The sequence below is a fragment of the Mastomys coucha genome, unplaced genomic scaffold (genome assembly GCF_008632895.1).
Source record: "Mastomys coucha isolate ucsf_1 unplaced genomic scaffold, UCSF_Mcou_1 pScaffold3, whole genome shotgun sequence".
Classification (NCBI taxonomy): domain Eukaryota; kingdom Metazoa; phylum Chordata; class Mammalia; order Rodentia; family Muridae; genus Mastomys; species Mastomys coucha.
The window spans coordinates 6985786-7009750 of NW_022196909.1; the positions used below are offsets into that span (position 1 = coordinate 6985786).

The 23965-nt window shown below is 39.5% G+C and overlaps 1 protein-coding gene across 3 annotated transcripts in view; it reads left to right on the plus strand.

Moving 5' to 3' along the window:
* The window catches only part of Wasf1 (WASP family member 1), a 53869-nt gene that overhangs the window by 18276 nt on the left and 11628 nt on the right, over positions 1 to 23965 (plus strand). For all 3 annotated transcript variants that reach the window (XM_031348487.1, XM_031348486.1, XM_031348488.1), the window contains exons 2-3: positions 16789 to 16949; positions 23566 to 23700. In XM_031348487.1, coding sequence (XP_031204347.1) covers positions 16817 to 16949; positions 23566 to 23700 — 268 coding nt within the window. In that variant the 5' untranslated portion in view covers positions 16789 to 16816. The remainder of the gene's footprint in view (positions 1 to 16788; positions 16950 to 23565; positions 23701 to 23965) is intronic.

Genomic DNA, 23965 nt, shown 5'->3' on the forward strand with positions numbered 1-23965 from the left:
AGTGTCTCTATCTTCCTGCTGCCTGGGGATCTTCTCCGCTCTATCTCCAGCACCATGTCTGCTTGCTGCCCCCAGGCTTCCTGACCTGATGATAATGGGCTGAGCCTCGGAACCCAGCAAGCCCCAGTTAAACGATGCTGTCATGGTGTTTCTTCACAGCAATAGAACACTGACTAAGACATAGGGCATAGGGCAGCATATACACAAAAACTTAAAGGTTTGAAAGGTTTGCTAAGAATTTGCAACTATTTTTAATTATCAAAGTTTCTGAGGCACTTAATTTTTTTTTAAGTTGCACAATTTTTATGAATAGTTTGATTGGTCTTTTGTTGTTACCATAAATAAATGGCTCATAGTTCTGTTCCGTTATTGAGAGTTTGCATTTGATCACAGTCCTCTTGCTGGCAGTCCTAAGACAACATAGGCCACCTACATGATACAAGAGAAGCAACACGGCAGTGACCTTATTTAACCCTACTCAGCTCCCTAAGACTCGAGGTCTAAACATGGTGACTACATTGTTTCAGTCCTTCTTGACTCTCACAGGAACCTGAGGGATGCACTCAACTCATGCAAATCGTGAGGTAATGATGCACAGTTACCTGTAGATCATCCTAAGAATTTAACTTGAGTTACTTGGAAGGACCAACATGGAGGGCAGTATCTTCTGGGAGAATGTGATAAAGAGGGGAGCTGAGAACCCCTGAATAGTCACTGAAGTGTTCTGTGCAGGTGCGATGGTTTGTTAGAGCTGGAGAGTAGGGAGAGTGTTGAGAAGCACAGCCTTCTGATGATGTGGCTGCTGCTCTAAAGTGGCCGCAGCGTGGCCGCAGCTGTGTTCATCTCCACAAGGACTGGCTCAGGAGTGAACTTGTCCACATTCCATCACCAGTGGGAGAAGGGCTCAGGAGCTGCTGGGGGCCAGTGACTGCTGGGGGAAGAGGAGCTGTTTTCTTCAGTGGTGTGATCACTGGTGGGTTGCTCCTGTCCCAGGAAGGAACCCTCTACCCCTGCTCACACCGGCAACCCTAATTCAACTCAGTGGGAATGAGAAAGAAAAATATATTTTATACATGGATGAAGTTATCAAAGAATTAATTTTAATAATTAAAAAGAAATATAAGGTATTTAAGTATTTGGCCTTTTATTGTTTTTTTCTTTTATTGGAAATAGATTTTTTTCACATAATATATCCTGATTATGTTTTTCCCTCTCTCTCTACTTCCTGTTCCTTCCCACTGTCCCTGCCATCCAGAGTCTCCTCCTTTCTGTCTCGTTAGAAAACAGACAGGCTTCTAGGGGTTAATAATAAAATAAAATAACAAAACAAACTAATACATTGCAATAGGACAAAAACAAACAGAAGCAAAGGAGCCCAAGAAAACACCCAGGAAACCAATACAGATTTGCAAACCCACTTGTTTATACACTCAGGAATCTCATAAAAGTACTAATCTGAAAAAGCCCTAGTATCCTAGAGGACATGTAGGTAAAGAAAGAGAAAAAATATGAGTAAAATAAAAAATAAGAAAAAAAAACAAAACGGCTAAGCCCTGAAGCAACAGTGGGGCAAACCCTCCAAAGGTCTCTGTGGCCGTCTCCTGGTGGGCTTGCAACCCTCCCTTCCGAGTAACCACGCTTCTCCTGTGAGACTCCCCTGGAGAAAGCTAAATTTTTATGTGCATTTGGCTATCATTTGGAGCTAGCTGACTTCGGGGTGAGTGATCAGAGCGTGTGTCCACTCTTGCTTTCAGCTCTAGGACCCCAGCAGAGCAGTGTACGCCCCGCACATGCTGGTGTCCGCTGCGTCCGCAGGCTCTGAGCTCATATGTGCTTCAAAGCCTCAGCAGAGCAGTGTACGCCCCGCACATGCTGGCGTCCGCTGCGTCCGCAGGCTCTGAGCTCGAGTGTGCGTCAAGCCTCTTGATTTGGAGGGCTGTTACCCAGTGGCTCTTACACTCTTTCTGTCTTCTTATTTGTGCGGTTTCCTGGGCCCCGAGAGGGGAGGGATTTGATGGAGATGTCCCCATTTAGAACTGCGTGTTCCAGGATCTCACTCTCTAATGTCTGTATTTGTTCCCATCTGCTGTAGGAGGAAGCCCCTCTGATGATGGCCGAGCAAGGCATTGATCTATGAGTGTAACAGATTGTCATGAGACTTTTTTTCTTTTTACTAGTCTTTTGAATTTTGAATTTGTTAAGAATTAAGAATATTGCTATTGCTGAGTATAGGTGGAACATCTCCTTAATCCTAGTACTTGGGAAGCAGAGGCAGGTGGATCTCTTGAATTCAGGGCCAGCATCAGCTATATAATGAGTTCCAGGACAATCAGAGCTATGTAATAGTGATACCTTGTCTGAAAAGAATAAAAACAAAAAAGAATGTTACTTTTTTACTTTCTACTTAGAAATTAAAATACTCTTTGAAAGAATTATTTGATTTAAAAAAATTATTTATTTTGTGTTTGTGCTCACAAAGAAAAAAATGAGTATAAGGATAAAATAATACTGGTTATTCTTGATTTTTAACTAGGAGAGATTGATAAAATACATATTGACAATAACTGTTGGAATAAAGCTATATTAGAAACTGGACAGTTTTACATTTTCAAGATAAAATTATGTAGTAAACTACTGTAGCTCTGGGCTGGTGAGATGGCTCAGTGGATAAGAGCACTGACTGTTCTTCCAAAGGTGCTGAGTTCAAATCCCAGTAACCACATGGTGGCTCACAACCACCCATAATGAGATCTGATGCCCTCTTCTGGTGCATCTGAAGACAACTACAGTGTACTTATTTATAATAATAATAAATTTTTGGGCCGAAGTGAGCAGAGACTGAGCTAGCAGAGTTGACCAGAGTGAGCGGGGCCTACTGAAGCGAGCAAAGGTCCTAAAGTCAATCCCGAACAACCATGTGAAGGCTCACAACTACAGTGTACTCATATACATAAAATAAACAAATCTTTAAAAAACATTACTGTAGCTCTTAGAAACTTCAGATAATAAGCAGGTGTAAACTTAAAATCACCCAATTTCTACTTTAAAAATTGTATTTTAATAAAAATTGTATTTGAAATCTTTTTTTATTAAATTAAATATGCAGGGGCAATATTAATGCAATTTTTACATCAATTTATTAATGATAAAATATAAATGCCCCTAAAAGAGTCTTTATATTCATCCAGTCTCCCTTTAGTTTGTTTGTTTGTTTGTTTGTTTTTTCTGAGACAGGGTTTCTCTGTATAGCCCTGGCTGTCCTGGAACTCACTTGGTAGACCAAGCTGGCCTCAAACTCAGAAATCCTCCTGCCTCTGCCTCCCAAGTGCTGGGATTAAAGGCGTGTGCCACCACTGCCCGGCTTAGTTTATCTTATAATAAATTATTTTATTCTTTGGGTTTTAGTTATTATTATATACTTGATTTGAATTGATGTTTCTTCTTGCCATATTGTTATTTCATAAGTACTGTAGTGTAGCCAATAGAATGTTATAGTTTCAAATGGAGTTATTCTCATGACAGACATATTTAAATTGAACTTAGCCTTCTAAATAGGTAAAACAATCAGTATGGTATCTTTAAATTCAGTGTTACCATTTTAATAATGAACAGTTTTTTTGTTGTTGTTGTTTTTTTAAGAAATGGCTAAAGCCATGTTTTTGAGCTGTTTAAAGAGAAAGATGCTTCTGAAAGTGTCTGTGTCCTTTTGAATAATGGTATTTATTCAGTTTGCTGGCAATGACCTAAGCCTAGGCTTTACTAGGTACCATCTGGTATCAGTAGGAATTGATATCTGAAGACCCTTATCAGGTGCCAGCAGAGCCAAAGCTGCGAGAGGATCTCTTCACCGATAGCCGCTGTCCTTTCCTTGGGATCCTGTGGCTGTCCGTGTGTCGGTGGATCTCATCTTCATCAAGTGGCTCTGCCAAGTACTGTGGCAAGATTACAAGGAGCCTGAGCCGGCAGCCTAACTTGTTCATATTCTGTCCATTTTTGCCTGCCCCCACTCCGGGTGACTGTCTGTCTGTCTCTCCTCTGCCAACTTGATTGCTCTACCTTCCTAATTGAGACAGGGTCTCTGAGTCAAACTCAGACTTCACTTAGCCGGCTAAATCTTGGTAAGGAGATCCTCTGTCTCTTCCTTCTGAAGCTAGAATTACGAGTAGGTAGCAGTGCTTACCCAGCATTTATTTGTGTGTATCCTGGGGATCCAAGCATTTGCTTAATCACTGAACCATCTCCCTGAAATAAAAATTAGACGAGACAAAACTTCATAATAAGGCAATGTTGGTCACGCTTGGATGGCTAGACTGTTAATATCCAACCTCAGGTGTTAGCACGGATGTTAGCGAACTTCTGAGGCACTGGTAGGGGATGAACCAGCTCAAGCACCTTGGGAAATGCAATTTTTACTAAAACTGTGCATGTGGGTGTGTCCAGAGCCTGTGATCCCGTGAGTTATTCCTCATTCTGGTTAATTCCATAAGACACTTATTAAATCAAGTGTCTGTCACCTTACTCTTCTAAAGATTATTTGTTTTCTCTTGAACACTGAAGTCCAAGGTCTATAGTTTTGGTACATTATTTTTCCTTCCTGCGTCTATATTTCTTTCCTGCTTCTGTATTTCTTTCAAACAAGTTTCTGTGTTTTTACCTTTCATATACTTGATTTAAAATGTCTTCACCTCTGCCATTTTATCTATCATGACACATCAGTGCCATCCCATGGAGCTTTCTGTAGCTCTGAGAGTACCCTGTACAAGTAGCAGCCACAAGCCATCTGTGGCCATTGAGCTCCTGGTGATTACTATGGCTGTGGAGTGGAGTTTGACATCATTTTAAATCTAAATTCAGCCACATGTGGCTATTTTGAATAGCACATGTCTATTTAATAGGTTCCTTAACCTCTCACTTGTCTTGATTTCATTTCTTCTACTACGTTTGTCTGACCGACTGTAGACCTTAGCTAAATGTTAATTTTGACTGTTCTTAAAGTTGAGCTTTACATCTTGTTCCTGTTGTTGTGTAAAACTTCTAGGTGACAAAGCTATTTTAATTATTTTGCATCTTCACTATCTATGTTTTAATCCTAGTGTATAATCTGCAGCTATTTATTAAAAACAGTAGTCATCTGAGAATTGGAAAGCATTATTTGCGTCCTCAAAATACCATTAGAAATGTAGAATATTAGGAGAGGTGGGAGGCCACCTTGTCAGAAAGACAAAGTGGATTTGAAACAGTAGCAGATTGAGAACAGAACAAGCAGTGTATTTAAAATGTGGAGCCCTAAGATCTGATCTCAGCTTTGCTGGACCTTTTATGAACTTTGACAAGTTTCCTAACTTTTTCAGCCACATCTAGTTATCTAGTCATGAGACGTAATTATCTAGCTCAGTGGTTATCAGCCTATGTTGAGACCCCTTTGGGGGTCGAATGAACCTTTCACAAGGGTTACATATCAGATATCTTGCACATCAAATATTAACATTCCAATTTGTCACAGTAGCAAAGTCACAGTTATGAAGTAGCAATGAAAATAATTTTATAGTTGAGGTCACCACAGCATGAGGAGAACTGTATTAAAGGGTCACAGCATTAGGAAGGTTGAGAATCATTGGTCTCGCTTTTAATGTTTTACAATTAATGTTTTAATGTCTTGAAAGTAATAGGCTTTTCCAAAGTTAAGAAGCTATTAAGTATGAGGACTATAGTTGGTTGTGGATTTTTTGTTTGTTTGTCTGTTGCTTTTGGTTGTTTGTTGTTTTTGGTTTTGTCTGTTGTTTTTGGTTGGTTGTTTGTCTGTTGTTCTTGGTTGTTTGGTTGGTTTGTTTTCGTATTTTGGAGATATCCAGGGAGAGAAAGTATGTGTAGAAAAGCCCAGGTTTAAAATGAGAAAATGGTTCTGTACAGTGAACTGCCAAGATGTCAAATTATATCAAAATTTATAATAGGTGAGAAAATTGAATTAAGAGAAGGCGAGCCTGATGAAATGAAGTAAACAGAGTTGGAGTTTGTAACTCACTATCCCTGTAACGCCAATTATTAAATACATAGTTTCTATGCAGTACAGTTAGAAAGGCGCTTACTTCTGTGTGCTTTAACTTCTACTTTTAGACCCCAACAGAAACACAAGGTTTCCTTTTGCTTTCAAAGCATCTGGAAGTAACTCTCTTGTGACTCATCTCGCTGCTGCTCTGGGTCAGCCAGCCTTTGTTTTGATCTTCTGCACCCATGAATGCTCGTTCCTTTGAACACTCGTTATTTGACCGATTTCTCCAGCCTTCCCAAATCCCTCTCCTATATTCTTGAGACTTTTCTGCCTCTGTGACCAGCAAATATCCCTAACATGTAGTTATTTTCAAACTTTTCTCTAAATTTTACCCTTCTATCTCCTTGCCATGCCTGAAATTTGTCCTCAAAGTTCATTATATCCATGCCCTCTTCTGCAAGAGTGTGAGCTATGTCCATATGTATACATCCCGCTTGTGTTATGTTTGGAAGCCATCTTTGCCCTGTGATACGTATGTAGCTACACATTTTCTCACTTACAAAAAACAAAGAAGTCAGAGAAGCTGCTGGTTCTGTCTCCTAAAGTTCAGTGGGGTAAGAAATTAGCAGGCTGTTCATTGTGTCCTACTGTGGTAAGAAATTAGCGGACTGTTCATTGTGTCCTACTGTGCATTAAGGACTTCTCTGAACTCTGTATGTGAGATAACCACTTTACCGACATCAAATACCTTGAGGTAGATAATGTTTTCCTCATTTTAAAGATAAGAAACTGGGGCACAAAGAAGTTAACCTGTCCTGATTCTTAGAGAGCTGAGAAAATAGTAAAACGCCCTCATACAAGGCCAGAGTCCAGTTCCAACAGGTCAGTTATGTGGACGTGGCCATTAATTACACAGCAGACTTCTCTGAGGGAGCAAAACTTAATTCTCTGGGGCTGGCAAAAGAGGGAAACACACACACACACACACCTTATTGTTGAAGCATGCTTAAGTCCTTCTTTGCAGTTTATATCCTACAGTTTATATCCCCCAAGGAAACCTTTTCCAGCAGTATAAAAATTACAATGTGGTTATATTGTTTTTCTTCAAATGGATGATTACAATGAATACAAGTAAAAACTAGCATGTTCTCCAACACTCTTACATGATTAAACATTGTACATATTACAGGTGAAAATCAGTTATTCCGAGAGCTCACATGCATTCATGTCTAAGCAGCTTGTTATAGATTAACAAAGTGTAAGGAGGCAAGGTATTTTCTCAGCCAGTTCTCTTATAGGCTGCATTTTGAAGTTTCAAAAAAAAAATCAATCATTTTATTATTTATCTCAAAAAGTAATCTTACAAAAAAATCTTAAAAGATCCTGGACCACCAACCAGACAGCATACATTAGCTGATACACATACACAGCAGAGGACTGCCGGGTCTGGCCTCAGTGAGAGAAGATGCGCCTAACCCTTGAGGGACTTGAGACCTCAGGGAGTGGGGGAGACCTGGGGTGGGGTAGGGGTGGGGGTGGGCATATCCTCTTGGAGACTTGGCCCTACCCTGTGCACCACCCCCCATGGGATGGGGAGTGGTCTGGTGGCAGACCAGGAGGGGGATGAAGTCTAAAGTGTGAAAAAAAGATTAAAGAATAAGAAAAAAATTTAAAAAGAAAAAGAAACACAGCTAAGCAATTATTTGGAAAAACTGTGATGAAAGTGTGAGCTAATTTTGTTTCAAAAAAGAAAATTATGTCTAAGATTATTCAAAATAAAATGAAAATATCCCAGAAAAAAAAATCTTAAAAGAATAACACATCTAAACTTTTATATATTAAAAAGCAGTCAGCCATTTCTACTCCATATCCTCAGGGTGCACAACTACTCATTGACGTTTAAATCGTAGAATCAGAAAGCTGAGGGCATGCATACATGGGCACAGGAAATTAATCATTGCCCTTGATTACCAACTCATCATTAGCAAGAAAGGCACATCAAGCAGTGATAACCAGACCACCATTGTTCTTGTTCAGAAGAAGCCCCTCACTCAGCTATCAAAAATATGCCGTTCTGAACTTTAAGTTGTTCCCCGAGATTTTTCAACATCAAGACCTCTAATACAAACAACTTACCTTACCTTTACTCACAATCTACATCTCTAAGTTCTTTCTGAGGGTGGTGGATGAGTCATTAATCTGCTCCAGCAGCAATGCTTGAAAAAGATCAGTCACTGTTATTTTATGTGCTATTAACACTGCCTAGGGAGGGGCTGGAAGCCCTGTAGAGTTTTCATACCACTCGTAGATTACAAGGGACATGCTGACCGTGAGGGCACCCACTTATGTTTATATTTGGAAGCCATCATTTTGTTGTGATGAGTATCCTTACGTTTTCTCACTTAAAAAGGAGTCAAGGGAGCTCCCAGTTCTGTTTCCTAATGTGCGAAGCCAAGCTATGGCTGCATGAGGCCTTCAGACCACTAGTTCCTTGGGGTGTGCCTCGTAGGCATTCTCATCATGGTTATGCTAATTCGTGGGCTGTCCTCAAAAGCTTCCAAAGGCGCTTGCTGCCCTCACTCATCCTCCCTGCCACAGAAAATTTTATTCTCCTGTAAGACTTTTTTTTTTTTTTTTTTTTTTTTGGTTTTTTGAGACAGGGTTTCTCTGTATAGCCCTGGCTGTCCTGGAACTCACTCTATAGACCAGGCTGTCCTCGAACTCAGAAACCTACCTGCCTCTGCCTCCCAAGTGCTGGGACTAAAGGAGTGCACCACCACTGCCCAGCAAGACATGTTTTGAGCATAAGTATTTCAGAAGCCTTAAGTTTTTCATATTTAAGTCAATAGCAACTGACCGTGGTGAAAACTTGTCCAAAACTTTTGAAAGTCATAAAAATGTCCACACTGGAGGAAAGATAAATTATAATATATCCTACAAACTCTAACAATTAAAATTAAATTGTTGGAATTAATTGGAATTAAAATGTGTTTTTCCAGTGTTTGTGAGGGAAATAAGAATATAAATTTGAGGGAAGTAGATTGTCAGTTTTAAAAGATGTTTTGGTATGTACACTTTGTGTGTGTACATACAGGTCAGAGGGCCTCACTAGTGTCTGCATTCTGTGTGTGTGTGTGCGCGCGCGCACACTGTGTACATGTAGGTCAGAGGGCCACACTGGTGTGTGCACTCAGTGTGTGTGTGTGTGTGTGTGTGTACATGCAGGTCAGAGGGCCTCACTAGTGTCTGCATTCTGTGTGTGTGTGTGTGCGCGCGCGCGCGCGCACACTGTGTACATGTAGGTTAGAGGGCCACACTGGTGTGTGCACTGTGTGTGTGTGTACATGTAGGTCAGAGGGCTCAGATGTTAGTCCTCACCTCCCACGTTGACACAGGGCCTTGTTGTACAGGCGTGCGTCTACATGGCCAGCAAACTTATGGGCATTCTCCTGCCTCCACCTCCTGTCACTTCAGGAGCTCAGGGATTGCAGAAGCACCAGCTCTAAGTGGTTTCTGGAGGTTGGAACTCGAGCCCCTTACACTTCCACAACCACTTTCCCCACTGAACGACCACCTCAGCCTGAGCTGCTTAAAAGTTGTGAGAGATTAATGTCACCACTCAGATTTCAAAGTGACATCTCTTAAACTACTGAAAATAACATCACTGTAATGATATGGTTCTGTAATGGATTTGTCAAGTTTCAGTTTGCTTTCTTGAAGAGTAACATGGAGTCACATACTGAGCTGGTGTCTGATGGAGCCGTTGCTGCTTGTCTGCACTCTCTCTCAACCCTCTGAGTCAGTCTGTAGTGTCAGTGTTAGGATTACTGTAGCTTATGTCATTCACTTTTACTTTATTTCATAGGACAGTTTATCCTTTTCAATCTCACCCTATCAAAATGTAACACTTTAGTATTGTCACATGAGGTACAAAGTATAATTACTGTTTTTTGTAAAGGCAGCATTATTCTTGGGACAATTTCTTTGAGCAAAGGCCAGAGCATCCCAAAGCAGTTTGATACCTGGAGTTACTCAGCATGATTCATAGTTCTTTACACTCCTATGTTGGTTTTTTAAATCTAGAATGCAGAATTTTAAAGATTTATGTTAGGGAGTAGTTTACTATTCACAACAGAGGGAACTTGTTTTTATATAATCCAGAGATGGTTTGCTACAAGCTTCTTTTATTGCACTTTTAAGCTCTATTTTAAATGGTGTATTTTATAATATATTTTATAATAAGTTATTGTTGACAGGCTTGTGATTTTTTTTACATAATTAAATTTGTGTTTCAAAATTAGATTGGTTATATATAATTCTTTTTAAAAACTTTTATATTTTCTTAATCAGTTTTGCCATTTATAACTGCAAAACATCTTGTTATTTGTACTGTGTTTTAAGAAAGCTATTTTCATGATCCGATTATTTCATTAGTTTATTGCATGTAATTAAGTCAGTTCTAACCTTAAGGTAGTGGGACATTTCTTTTAACAATAGTTTCCTTAAGTGAGGAGATGGCTCAGCAGGCATGTGTTTGCGGGTCTGAGCTCAAATCTGCATGCATAAAAGGTAGGTGTGGTGTCGTCAGGCTCCTGTAACCTCAGTGCTGACAGAGCAGAGGTAGGCAGATCAAGGGGGGGTCACAAACCAGCATTCTAACTGCAATGACAAGTTCCAGGTTCAATGTACAACCCTATTATAAAAAGTAACATTAATAATAGTAGTAACAAGGCAAAGAGCAATATAGGAGGAAGATACCCAAAGCTGGACTCTGCACACATGTGCACACACACACGTATGCCACATACACAAAAAATTTTCTGTCAGAATTCCTTAAAATTTTTAAAGTACTGGAACTTTTTATTTGAATAATTATTTCATAGTAATCTGTTCCCATTGAATACATAATACACTTCTTAGATTGAATAATTAAATATCCAGTAGTTATAGGATAATTAAAAATAATTTCTTTAACTAAGAAACCATTAACATAGATGGTTTGATTGGCATGAGTCCAAAGACGTAGTCACTTACTGCTCATAATAAAATATTAGTAATTTTTATGCCCTTTTAGAAATTATTTTCCCCAGGTTGTATTAGTGACTTTTCTCATTGCTCTGACAAAGTAGTGGCCAAAGTAAGTTATGAAAGGTGTTTGGTTGGTTGTTCTTGTTTATTTTGTTGTCACTGTTGTTGTTATGTGACTGATGGAGAAAGGATGACAGAGAAGTTTTGTGGCTACAGGGACACGTAGTGGATGGAGATCTTCATATGGCAGCTAGACTACGAAGCAGAGAGGACCACAACAAGGCAGGCTACATCCCTCTAAATCCCATTCTTAGTAGACCCACCTCTGCCCTCCCAAATATTGTCACCAGCTGGAGACCCTTTAAATACACGACTATGTGAAGGATATTTTACATTTAAACTAAAATATAGTTATTGATTGTAATTATTTTACAATCTATACGCTATTATAGAAATGTTTATTCCTGACCTGGGATTTCTATCCTATCTTTGACCATCTGGTTCCCAGATAAAAGACACACACAGGCTTTATATTTACAGTAAGCTTTAAAGAGCACAAGAGCTAAGTCAGTCACCTATCCTCTATGTTATTAGAGTCTACTTTCTTATCGATGACCTGGAGTTATTACTTACTATTTACTATATTTCATCTGGGATGCTCTTATCTCCAGTTGGCCAGCTCTCAGGCCCACGTTTTTATGGCTTACCTTACCCATGGTGGCTTCTTCTCCTTCCACCTGCACCTTCCTCTCCATGGTTCTCCTTTGACCCCTAGCCCAGGAATCCTAAACCTCACCCACTGTCTCTTCTGCCCAGCTGTTGGCTGTTGATATCTTTATTTGCCAATCAGAAATAACTTGGGGTCAGGGTCACTTGGGGCTGTGTGCGTACTCTAGGTCTTGGGGGCCCACATTTAGCATTACAGTAAGACCAAACCTCAACAATTCCCCTTTGTAGTCTAATGAAAGGCTCTTTTTTCTCAGATATAAATTGATTACAATTATAGCAATTATCAAAATATAAGGTGTGGTACACATTTACAATGCCTATTCCATTATATTCGGCAATTTAGATGAAATATTTTATCATCTATCCTAACTTAATGAGTTTATGATTTTGTACCTAAATCATTTTCTATTTTAACTATAAATCCTAAAACCATCTTTTCAAATCTAGACTATTTCCAATACTAAATAAGTTTAATTGTGAGTCTAAAACTGTCTAGTCTTCAGTCCCATCAGATTTGGGAAGGAATAAGTGTTTGAGTATGCAGGAAGTGCAGAAACACAGCTTTCAAAATTGAAACAGTTGACAGAGACAGCTACTGTCTGGACTGTACCCAGCATTCCTTATAACACTGGAGCACCATCTTCAGCCTTCCGGCCCAGAGCATCTGACAGACCTTAGGTGAAGCAGGGATTTTGAAGGACTAGCTTATCCTATCTTGGCAGACTTTAACAGTCGACTATCCTACACCCTCCATTTGTCCTTTTTGGACAGCATTCTACCTATAATTAGGGCATTTCTTGCCCAGTGGCTAGCTTTCCACAGTTGAAGCAACTCCACATGGACGTATTGAAGCTCATCGCCTTCTTTAAAATGGAGTAGGAGTGCTATCAGGAATGTCTCGTCGTCAAAAGATCTTTTAATAATGAAATAATTTTAAATGCCATATTCTGTGGATTTCTATTGCTTTTAAAGACCATCTATATATAAAACATAACTGATCGTTAAACATTGATTGGTTTTTAGCTGTTTACTATTTAAATAACCTTGAAAACATTGCATTGTAATTAGCTAAATTAGAATCTACTATGACCATGAATATCTGATTATTAACTTGCATTACTTAATTATTCTAAAGGTTGTAAAGGCAGCTATTGAAAGAACTGCGTCTGAGCCTTGTATTCTTAAATAAGTTATGTGCCTATCTACTAGTAACAAAAGTAATTTTAAATTTTGTATCAACATACAAAGATTTATACCAATGAAAACTTTAAACCTGTATCAATATACAAATTCTGTACCAATGTAAAAAAATATAACTTCAATTCTGCATCATAATATGAAGATCTCTACCAATGTAAGGTTATGGCTATAATATGTTGTTGTTTAAAAGTAGATTTAACAATCCATTCCCATTTGTCTAATTTCTTATGATATTACTATATCTTCCTTTTTTCTTTTCAACCCCCTTCTCTATATCTAAGACAGAAGGATAGAGAAGAGGAAAGGAAAGCTAGAAACCCCTGAGACTAAGCTCTCTATTTAGTTTCCTCCCTATCCAAAACTGTAATTTTTGTGTATCATCTCTTAAAAATAGAGGGTTTTGCATTATTTTCATATACTCCTTTAAAAATTTTAAATAATTTTATAGGTTTGTTTTAGTTCTGAAAATGGGAGTTTGTATAACTTGTTTTTGTGATTTTTTTTTTTTCCCCAAAGATTCAACATCAATTGTGGCATCTGATCTTGGGATAGTTTGAGACTTATACATTGTTCTTTGCTTTTATACATAGATGGCTTCATTAAAATCAACAGAAAGCACACTTATAAGAACTTAGACAACTGTTAATATAGTCACAAAGTGCAGCTTTAGTTTTGAATGCTCCGGTTGGATTTCAGTAGTTGGATTTTCTTTGATCTCCTAAAAGGGAGCATGCAGTCTACTTGTTTGGTAAGCCTGTCATCTTCAGCATTATTATAGCTAATTTAAAAATTTAAAACCTGCATTGGTACTTAGAAATATATCTGTCAAAGGGGCTTTTTTTAGTTGAAAACATTACTTAAATTTTAGCTAAAATTTTCCTTAAAAATTATTTTAAGAATTGGTCTGATTAGGTTATATATACATCATATGTTTGCATCGATAATTTTGCATCAGTAATTGATCATTTAATTGCCAAGAACAGTGGAAATATACATATGAAAGACCTGAGAATTGTTTTAGGTTCTTTTATCTTGAAGGACTCAAATGTTTTTAGAACCATTTGGATTTTATAACAGTTGGGAATATATGAGTTGCTATGGTAGTGTCTTGAACTAGGGGAACAGAGTAACAATTTCAGAAATGAGTTGTTTTATGTTATAGCTCAATAGAATCTGGCTTTCTTATTAACAAGTTTCCCTTCAGAATCAAGTAAACATTGATAATTTAAAAGATGTTATTTATAATTGGCTTATTCTGTACAATTTTGTATTTTAAATAAATTGTCACAGGATACTAAAAATAATGAAATAAATTTGATTTCCTATTTGCTTGATAATTAATTTACATGTTTTAATGGGTATCTTACCTTTTTCTCTTTTTAATCCGGCAGAAGGTGCTGTGATGAAGCATTTTCTAAAACTGGGAATATGACGCTCTCGTAGCCTGCACGAAACCAGCAAACGTTGGTTTTGCAGTGTAACTGTAGGATATTATTTTTCACAGTACACCTATGCAAATAAAAACCCTCAGTTCCTTAACTCCTTACTATTGCTTTAGAAAGGTGTGTGTTTGTCTACCTTCTTGGTGACCTCGAGTTTTATTGCTTTTTCTTCCACTTACATATTGATCAACTGTTGATCATCTGATCACCACCTACTTAGATACTAGAAAAACAAGTTGAATAGGACAAGATTTGTGGTTCTCTCAAAGTTTTCATTTAAGTCCAATACAATAGCATATACATGGCAGATTTCTGTGAAATGTAAATATGAGTCAACATTGGGGACACAGAAAGTAGGAGGGTGCATCTTCCTGGGGAGCTCAGGGAGGATCAGAGGAGAGATGCTGAGTATAGGCTCCGCAGTTAGCCTTCCCTGTGAGGAAAAGAGGAAACGCATTCTAGACAAAGCATGGGAAGACCGAATGAGAGTAAGGTAGGGGTAGAGTGAGGGGGAGGTCTGGGAGCAGAAGAGGTGGAGCTCAGTCCTGAAGGAACACACACACACACACACACTTTAAAAAATAAATCATGGGGCTTAAAGAGATGGCTCAGTCAGAAAAGGACTTACAAGGACCTACACGCAGCTCCCTGTCACCTCCATGAAGTCAGTCAAGCAGTGAACACCAGTGATCCCAGAGCTGAGGGGTTGGACCACCTGGCTAGCCTTGACCTTAAAGCTCTAGGTTTAGAGAGAGACCCTGTCTCAAACAATAAGTTAGAGAGTGGTTAAGGAGATGCTGAACTTCCACCCCTGCCGGTCCCCTCCCCATAGATACACACACACACACACACACACACACACACACACACACACACACACACACACGCCATTGAGAGTACAGAAAATGATCTTAATCTGTGGGAGAAATGGTACCGTCTCATAATGTTTTAGTGTTCGTTGGGGATTTTGTTTTGTTTTGTTTTTTACTCCAAAGCGGTATCTGAAGGCAGGATGACTCAGCAGGTAAATGTGCTTTGTTACAAGCCTGAAGATCTGAGTTTGATCCCTGCAGCGCTTGCTGGGAGGAGAGAACTGACTGAGAGGTTGTCCACAAGTTCATGTCTACACCCGTGCACATCATAACACACAGTTAAAAACCACCAAAAAGCATTAAAAACTCTTTTGTTTAAAATGTACAGGGACATTTTTTAAAAGTAAAATTTACTGGATAAATGTTGCAAGCAATAAGAATTGTGTTTTATTTCTCCCTGAAGAACTCGCCAAGAGCATTTTGAACAGTGTTTGCCTTATACAGCGTACAGTGGGGCAGTTAGCGTGAGCGTCTTTCCTGGGCTTTGGCAGACGCACAGCTCCTTTCTGCTGCATTGGAATCAGTCACTGACATATTATCTTCCCCTAAGTTCAGCCTTACAGCCCTAAGGTTCCTTGAGTGTGAAATTCTTCTTCCCGCATTTTCTTTGTACAGAACATGTTCCCTTTTGCAACAAGTACATTCCTCATTTGTGACCATATGCTAAGTTCTTCCCATGGTGTGGCTAGTCTCTCAAGCAGTGACAGTAGTGACATTTCCAGTCATCTGTCTGTTCTTTTAATTCCCCTCAGATTACATCTGAATTTCATTTTCAGTGTTATCTCCTTTTGTTGTCCTGTCATCTCCCCTTTCAGCTATCCATTTTGTAAAATTTTGTGTGGCTTTAGGATGAGAGACAAGAAGGCATGAGAGTTAAAATCTTTGCTGCCTGTGGTTGAATGATACATACAGCGCAACGAGCTACGTGACATCCATGGACACAGTGGCCACAGCGTGCATCTCATAGGAACAGTGATTTGTGACCTAGACTGCTAGTCATGACGCTGGAGTTTATACGTTTATAGTTAATATTCTGTGGTCAGTGAAATTTGAACCACAGTGTTGAGAGGCATGCGTTGTTTGATTAACCCTTGCGTGCTGAATTTGTACACAGGGAACCACCCAAATGAGGACAGGCTGGGATGCAAAGAAGCAGAACTTGTTGATAATTAAACATTGGGTCGATCTGATGAGATCTAGGGTGTTCGTCTTGGGCACAGCTGGTTTATGTAGAATATAAATGTGACGCCCCTTCCCCAGCTGTTTCAGATGTCCCTCTTACACCAGCTGCATAGGACACATCTCTACCCATGGTAAATATCAATGGTGTGGATTCCCCACAGGTCAGTTGATGCTGAAAGTAAGTTTAAAAGAATGATGTAGTTGTAATAATTGCAAAGAAATAATTAACAAGTGGGTTTGGCTTCTTTGGGTCAAGTGGCCCTGCTTCGTCTTCACACAGTATATACCTTTGTTCTTTGGTGTGTCATTCTCCACTGATGGTGGTTTCTCTTTCTGTTTCTCACAGGTGAGCTGGTACCGCGGCTGAGCTCAAGATGCCGTTGGTGAAAAGAAACATTGACCCTCGGCACCTGTGCCACACAGCACTGCCCAGGGGCATTAAGAACGAGCTGGAATGTGTAACCAACATTTCCCTGGCAAATATAATTAGACAACTGAGTAGCCTAAGTAAGAATTTATATCCCTTTAAATATTGCAGACCAGAATTTGCTTTGGAGTTATAGTGTTAAAAAATGTACTTGTTATTAATTTAAGAGGGATGGTTCATCTAAGGATTAGAATGTTATTATGAAAATTTAGTCACTAAGTAAAGTCAATGAGTTATAATAGTAATTTCTTCCTATCAAGGAAATAACAGAACCTCTCCAAACAGTATCACACAGTGATTAGAAGTAGTAAAACTGATGTAAAAATGTGATTTGACCTGCCAGGGATACAGCCAGAGTTATAATGATGCTTGGTTGTTATCTTGGTTTTCTATTTTTGTATGATTCAAATATTTGTGTTTGGGAACTTTAAGATCTCTTTTAAAATATATTTTATTACTACCAGGAAAAAAATTTCATATTATCAAAGGTGTATAGAGCAAGGTAAGGCCAACACTAGTGGTGGGATTAACAAGTGAGTCCGTGTGATGCCAGAACATGGGACCAGGAGTCTGGAACACACCTAGGATAAACACAGCAAGAGAACACAGCTTGTGGGACATCAGAGTATGGGACCAAGAGTCTGAAACACACCATAATGTAAAAACAACAAAAGAATGCAGCTTTTGTCAGGCAAGATCGGCTAGAGAAAAGGCATTAGGAGGCCTATCGCGACAGTGAGTCAGAGTGTCTGTCACCATGGTACATAAGTTCAAATCCCCAGCACCCACATAAAAAGCTGGGTATATCTGCATGTGCCTCTAACTCCAGTATTGGGGATCAGAGATAGCAGATCCCGGTGGCTTACTGGCCAGGCACCTTAGCTGAAACAGGTGAGGGTCCAATTCAGTGAGAAACTCTGTCTCACATGCAACACACACACACACACACAGGCATATGCATATACTCACGCACATGGTACGCAGTGACGGGCACATAGAGGACAAGGGAACATGTAGTGACACATCCCTGAGAGATAACAGGACAGGAATACTTTGTTAAGGAATTACACAAATTATTTTCTGTTATTATTAACTTAAAAAAAAATACATCCAGTGAGTCTTTTAATGGAAGGGATGAGCATTTTTATTCAGACAACTATATTTCATTTTAAATATGAACTGGGTGTTCTTGAATAGATGTATTCTCTGAGTGTATTCCTACTAGGTTTTTCCCTCTCACATCCATCATCTGAGATTCTCTAGTGCTTGGGTTTGGCTCCTCTTCTTTCAACTCGTCTCCTCTCGGTTCTCATTAGGGATCAACTCTAGATCCCTCCCATAGTGGAATTCACAGATGATCAAGCCCCTTAGATAAGATGCTGTATTTACACATTTTCCCATACACCATGCGGAATTACTCACAACACTTAGTACTTCATCAAAGCTGTGTACATAATTGTTAGCTATGTCACGTACCAGAAAAAGTCTATGTATATTCAGTACAGAAGCAGTTCTTTTCAATTCTTTCCAAAATTGATTGAATTAGATTAAATCCACAAATATAGAACTCATATAAAAACCATAAGATCCATCCCCATGTAGCCTAAGAAATTACTAATCTAATTTATGTATGTATGTATATAAAAAGGCTTGGGTCTTTAGGGCAACATGGGAGTGTGTGTGTGTGTGTGTGTGTGTGTGTGTGTGTGTGTGTGTGTGTGTAAAAAGGCTTGGGTCTTTACCACTGTAGCTAGGGCAACATGGGAAGTTACACAGATGGCCCTCACTTTTTATGTCCGTTTTTCAGCAGACCTATCATAAATACAGCCCAGTGCACCTTGGCTTCTTGGTTGGTAACCCTCAGGGCCACATAGTCACCTGAGAGTCTGCCTTTGCTTGCGACCCCTGCCAGCCCAACATTATAAGAGAGCCCAGGAAAAGATGAACGTGTACATTTCCAAGCATGACTTCCATTAAGTTGAAGAATCTCATATTTGAGTGTTCTTTGTGAGAATTTAAAATCCTTGCATCACCTATAAAGTAACTGTGAGAATAAATAACAGGCTGTGTATTTAAAATTAATTTAATTCTACTCCTTACTCCTGCTGGTGGCTATTTTCTCAGGTCAGTTATTGAAATCACTAAAATTACAGTTTAGCTGTTTCTTCCACAGGAAAGCCAGTCTGAGTTTCTAACACTAGTCAAAGCAAAAGTCTTAAAGGTCTCAGATACTGTATTAACATAGAATTAGCCGTGGTTTTTAAAAGATTTTGCTGACTTTCTGTGGCTAAAATTAGTTGATTTAAATTATAAAACTTCATATACAAATCCATTTTATGCATGTGTTAGTATATTAATACTAACTCATATATTAATTACTGAGACACATGCTGAAAGCTTAGAAATGGCATCAGTAACTTTGGGGAAACATTCTTAAATTTAAGTAGATTTTGAATCTAATAACAGACATTGTTTTTAAGTATGTATGCGCCAATACAGAATTTAGCATTAATATGATTTGGGTGAAATACTAACATTTTTTATGTAATCTAAAGATGAGAGCATAAAGAATCTTTGAGTGTGGGCGAAGAGAAATAAGCATGTGTCAGTTAAACGCATGGTTGTATTGCAGCACCAAGTAATAGAAACACTGTCGGGTGGAATTAGGATTAGACTTAATGTTTGCTCTCAGACCATATAGATAACTTCTAAGCTATCCATAGAGACTATAAGTAAGAGAAAACCCCATGGATTCGAGGTGTAACAGCAGTTTATTGCCCTGAAATTAACCTTCCATGTTTTCCTTCTTGGCATAATGAAAAACCTAGAATTCAGTTAAATTTAAACAGCTTCTTGGCCTTTTAAATAATCCCATACACTAAGGAACCAGACACACAGGGTGACCAGTTGACCCCTCTCAGAACCTGTTTGCTTTTTTTTACTTTAATAGTTTTGGTACATTTGATGGTTTAGTTTCCTAAACTTTTATGTTTTGAAGGAATGACAGAAGAGACCTCACTAAGTTCAGTTAAAATAATTAGCTCACAGCCAAGAAGGGCAGGCTGAGCACATAACATGGATTGCAAAGAGACCATTTGTGGCAATGCAGATATCCTTATGTATTCTAGACCTCTTATGGCTTAGGACAATTCATTGACTTTCATAAGTACTTCCTGGCCCTATGGCCACAAGAAAGTTTAAATTGTAGTGAGTTTTTATATTCCGTTTAAGAGGACAAGACCTTTCACTCCAGTTTTCATTCAAAACAGTTAAAATAACAATTGAAACACAATTTTAAGTGTCTTAAAAAACTGGGCTGTCTAAAATGATTGTGTAACGTTGGGTCCTGGGGCTCACATTTGTAATCCCAGAATTCAAGAGCCTGAGGCTAAATGATTGATACAATTTTGGGGCCAGCCTGGGCTACAAACTAAGGCTGTCTCTGTCTTAGTCAGGGTTTCTATTCCTGTACAAACATCATGACCAAGAAGCAAGTTGGGGAGGAAAGGGTTTATTTGGCTTACTTCCATACTGCTGTTCATCACCAAAGGAAGTCAGGACTGGAACTCAAGTACGTCAGGAAGCAGGAACTGATGCAGAGGCCATGGAGGGATGTTCCTTACTGGCTTGCTCACCTTGCTTTCTTATAGAGCCCAAGACTACCAGCCCAGGGATGGCACCACCCACAAGGGGCCCTCCCCCCTTGATAACTAATTGAGAAAATGCTTTACAGCTGGATCTCATGGAGCTCCTTTCTCTGCGATAACTCTAGCTTGTGTCAAGTTGACACACAAAACCACCAGTATACTCTCAAAAAACAAACAAGAAACAAGTAAAATAGCTCAGGACACTTGTGAGTTTTCTGTTTAAAGTGCTGACAGTACACAACTGCTTGTGAGCACAGCAGTGAAAGTAAACAACAGTGTCTCCTATGGCTTCTTATATAAATACATAGCCAAATTAAACATTCTATGATATTTTCCTATTAGAAAATAATCTGCTTTCTAATAGGTATCTAATGAAAATTTAAAATTCATGTTCTGTAAATTTCTTCTGTTTCTTGTCTTTTAACTATTGCCTCTCCGATCATCTAACGGCTGGTTGTCTTTTACTGTTCTCCCTGTGGATTTTGCTTGTTGAGTACAGTCAGTTTATTCTGCTGAAGGGAACTAATAAAGTCTAGTTTTTCCTCTCACATGTAAATTATATTATCCCGTTCCTGTTTAACAAAGCACCTGAAGCTGGACTCCTACTGGGAGAAGATCTATTTAGGCCACACCTTTTGAAGTTGGGAATTAGGTCCCAGCAGCCTTTGATGAGGCCACAGTAGGATGGAGAGCAGAGGGAAGCAGCTGGCTGAGGAAGAGGCGATGGCACGGGCTAGCTTTCTTGTAACTGCTTGCTTAAATCTAATCCAGTCTGGGAGAGCAGAACAAGAGGCTCCGGAGAGATGTTGCTGTGACTCAGTCACCTTGTACCACACCCCAGTTTGTAGGGTTCCAGAATCTCAGTGCCACTGCTCCAAAGACCGAACCTTCAGCACATAAACCCGGGGAACCGTAGCCTCCAGGGAGGCAGCAGGGTAGAGAATAGGAGAGAGGATAGGCGAAGTAGATTCATAAGACAAAAGTTAGCAGACAAACACTGGACGGCTGAGACTGACTATTCTGTGTAATGTTAAAGGTTTGTGGCTCTTGTCCTGAAATAACATCTCACTTGGTTGAAGAACCTCAGTAGGATAAATACAGAAACCATTCTGAAAAGAATGATCAGGCATATAGTTAACATCCGAATGAACTGGGATTGCAGGAACTGTTCTTAAAAGGTAATCACAGGTGGATTGTGACTTGAGGCAGGCAGGCTTGCTTAGTAATGTGTGGATTGGATTGGGCCTGTAAAGAATGAATTTTGAGAAGGAGAGGAACGGAGGCAAAACTGGTGTGCTCTGTAGAACAGAGTGGCTTGACATTGGCGACTGATAAGGCCTGGCTGTGGAGGACAGAGTGTTAGATGAGAGGCGTCTTGTGACAGTGGAGAGAGGCGGTCTAACATAAGCACAATGAACTTCAGGCAGGAACACATTGTTTCACACTGTGACATCATCACTACCTCTTCCTGGAGAGAAAAGAGGACGTAGGTTTGAAATACAAACACAATGGATGGAATGATGTCATCTGAAATGTCCTGCCATTTAAACTTATTGGGGAGACTGCCATGGCCTTTTAAAACAAACTGCTTGACAAGCTGTGGACCCTCTCTTCAGAAAAAAAAAATGTCTCTGTCACTGTTAACGTTTTCTGTTGCTGGGATAAAATGCCTTGGTCATAAGCAACTTTGGGGAAGGAAGGATTTATTTCAAACTTACAACTCTGATATCACACTCTATCCACTGCAGAGGGAATTCAGGGTAGGCACTCAAGGCAGGACTTGGCTCAGAGGCCATGGAAGAGTTGCTCCCCGTTGCTTACTGAGTGAGCACCTAGGACCATCCAGCCCAGGGGTGGCCCCACCCACAGCATGGAGCGTCCATATCAATCATCAATAAAGAAAATGCCCCCCACAAGACAATGCCAATCTGGTAGAGGGCATTTTCTTAATTGAGGCTCCCTCTTCCAAGTGACTAGTTCATGTCAAGGCATCATAAAACTGGCCAGAGCCACATCTAAAAGCCTGCTTATAATTTCAGGCACATGCAAAGTATGAAAGGTTCCCTGTTTAACCCAATCTCTCTCAGAGGTGAAGGAGTGTTTTCTGTCTCTATCTCTAACATTTATACCCAGATCATTTCTTAAATCAGTGGGTCGCTTCATAACTGTATGCTCTCCCATCTGGGATGCTCCTTCTATCTGCCGGCAAATTGTCTGGAAACACCCTGAGCACACCCCACACCCACTGTTGGATGCCTCCCCTCTTCTCTGCATTCATCAGACTAAGATGGCCTGTTGCTGAAACTTACTTTGTACCAGGTTGCTACCAGGCACTTTGTTGCTTATGGATTCTTTTCTTAAAACTTCTTTTTGAGATAGCTACTTTTATTCTTACTTAACAGTTGTAGGGATTAGTGCCAGTGCCTCACTGTGAATGAAATAAAGATTGGAATCTATTCTGCTCCCTAAATTGCTCCCCATATTTATTTAAACATCATCCTCGTTTAAGACTTGTGAACTTTAGAAGACTTCTGGTGGCTTTTGGCTTATACTTTTTGGTAATAAGGATATACATGACTAGAAAAAAATGGAAGAAATTTAGCTTTTTGATGATTTTAAAAGAATTATAATAAGAGGAGGTAATATGTCTCTACTAAGTGTTGGTTCTGTGTTTTCTGAGACAGTAGCCTGTGTTGATTCTGCTATCTGGTTTGAAACTCAGCTCGTGCAGAATCTGTGTAAATGCTGATTGTGGGGTGGAAGCATGTCTTATTTGTGTGTATTTTGACAGCCAAATCTTGTCTGTCCTCATCTGGAAGGTAAGTATAAAGCATATAAAGTCTTCCCATTTCAGACCCAAGTCACCAAGAGAACGTAGTAAGGCAGGGTTCATAGTTCTCCTCGACGTGCTCCTCCAGTGATGAGCAGCATTAGGGTAGGGTTTAAAGCTTGTTAGTTCAAATGCAACAGAGAGCGCCGTTAGCTGCTAACCTGCTTGCTGTGAGTGAGAATGACAGTTACACTCATGGCATGTTTCGTTTTTCCTTAGGTAAGTATGCTGAAGACATATTTGGAGAACTATTCAATGAAGCACACAGTTTCTCCTTCAGAGTTAACTCATTGCAAGAACGCGTGGACCGATTGTCTGTTAGTGTCACACAGCTTGATCCTAAGGAGGAAGAACGTAAGTTTCCTCTTTCTGTATTTCCTTTACATAGATGAAGGCAGAGGAGATAAGAGTGTGTTTGCTAACAGCATTCAGTGTAAAGATGCAGTCTACCCCTGACCCTTGTGTCTGTGTAGAAGTAAGTGTGAAGATGCAGTCTACCCATGACCCTTGTGTCTGTGCAGAAGTAAGTGTGAGTATGCAGTCTACCCCTGACCCTTGTGTCTGTGTAGAAGTAAGTGTGAAGATGCAGTCTACCCTTGACCCTTGTGTCTGTGCAGAA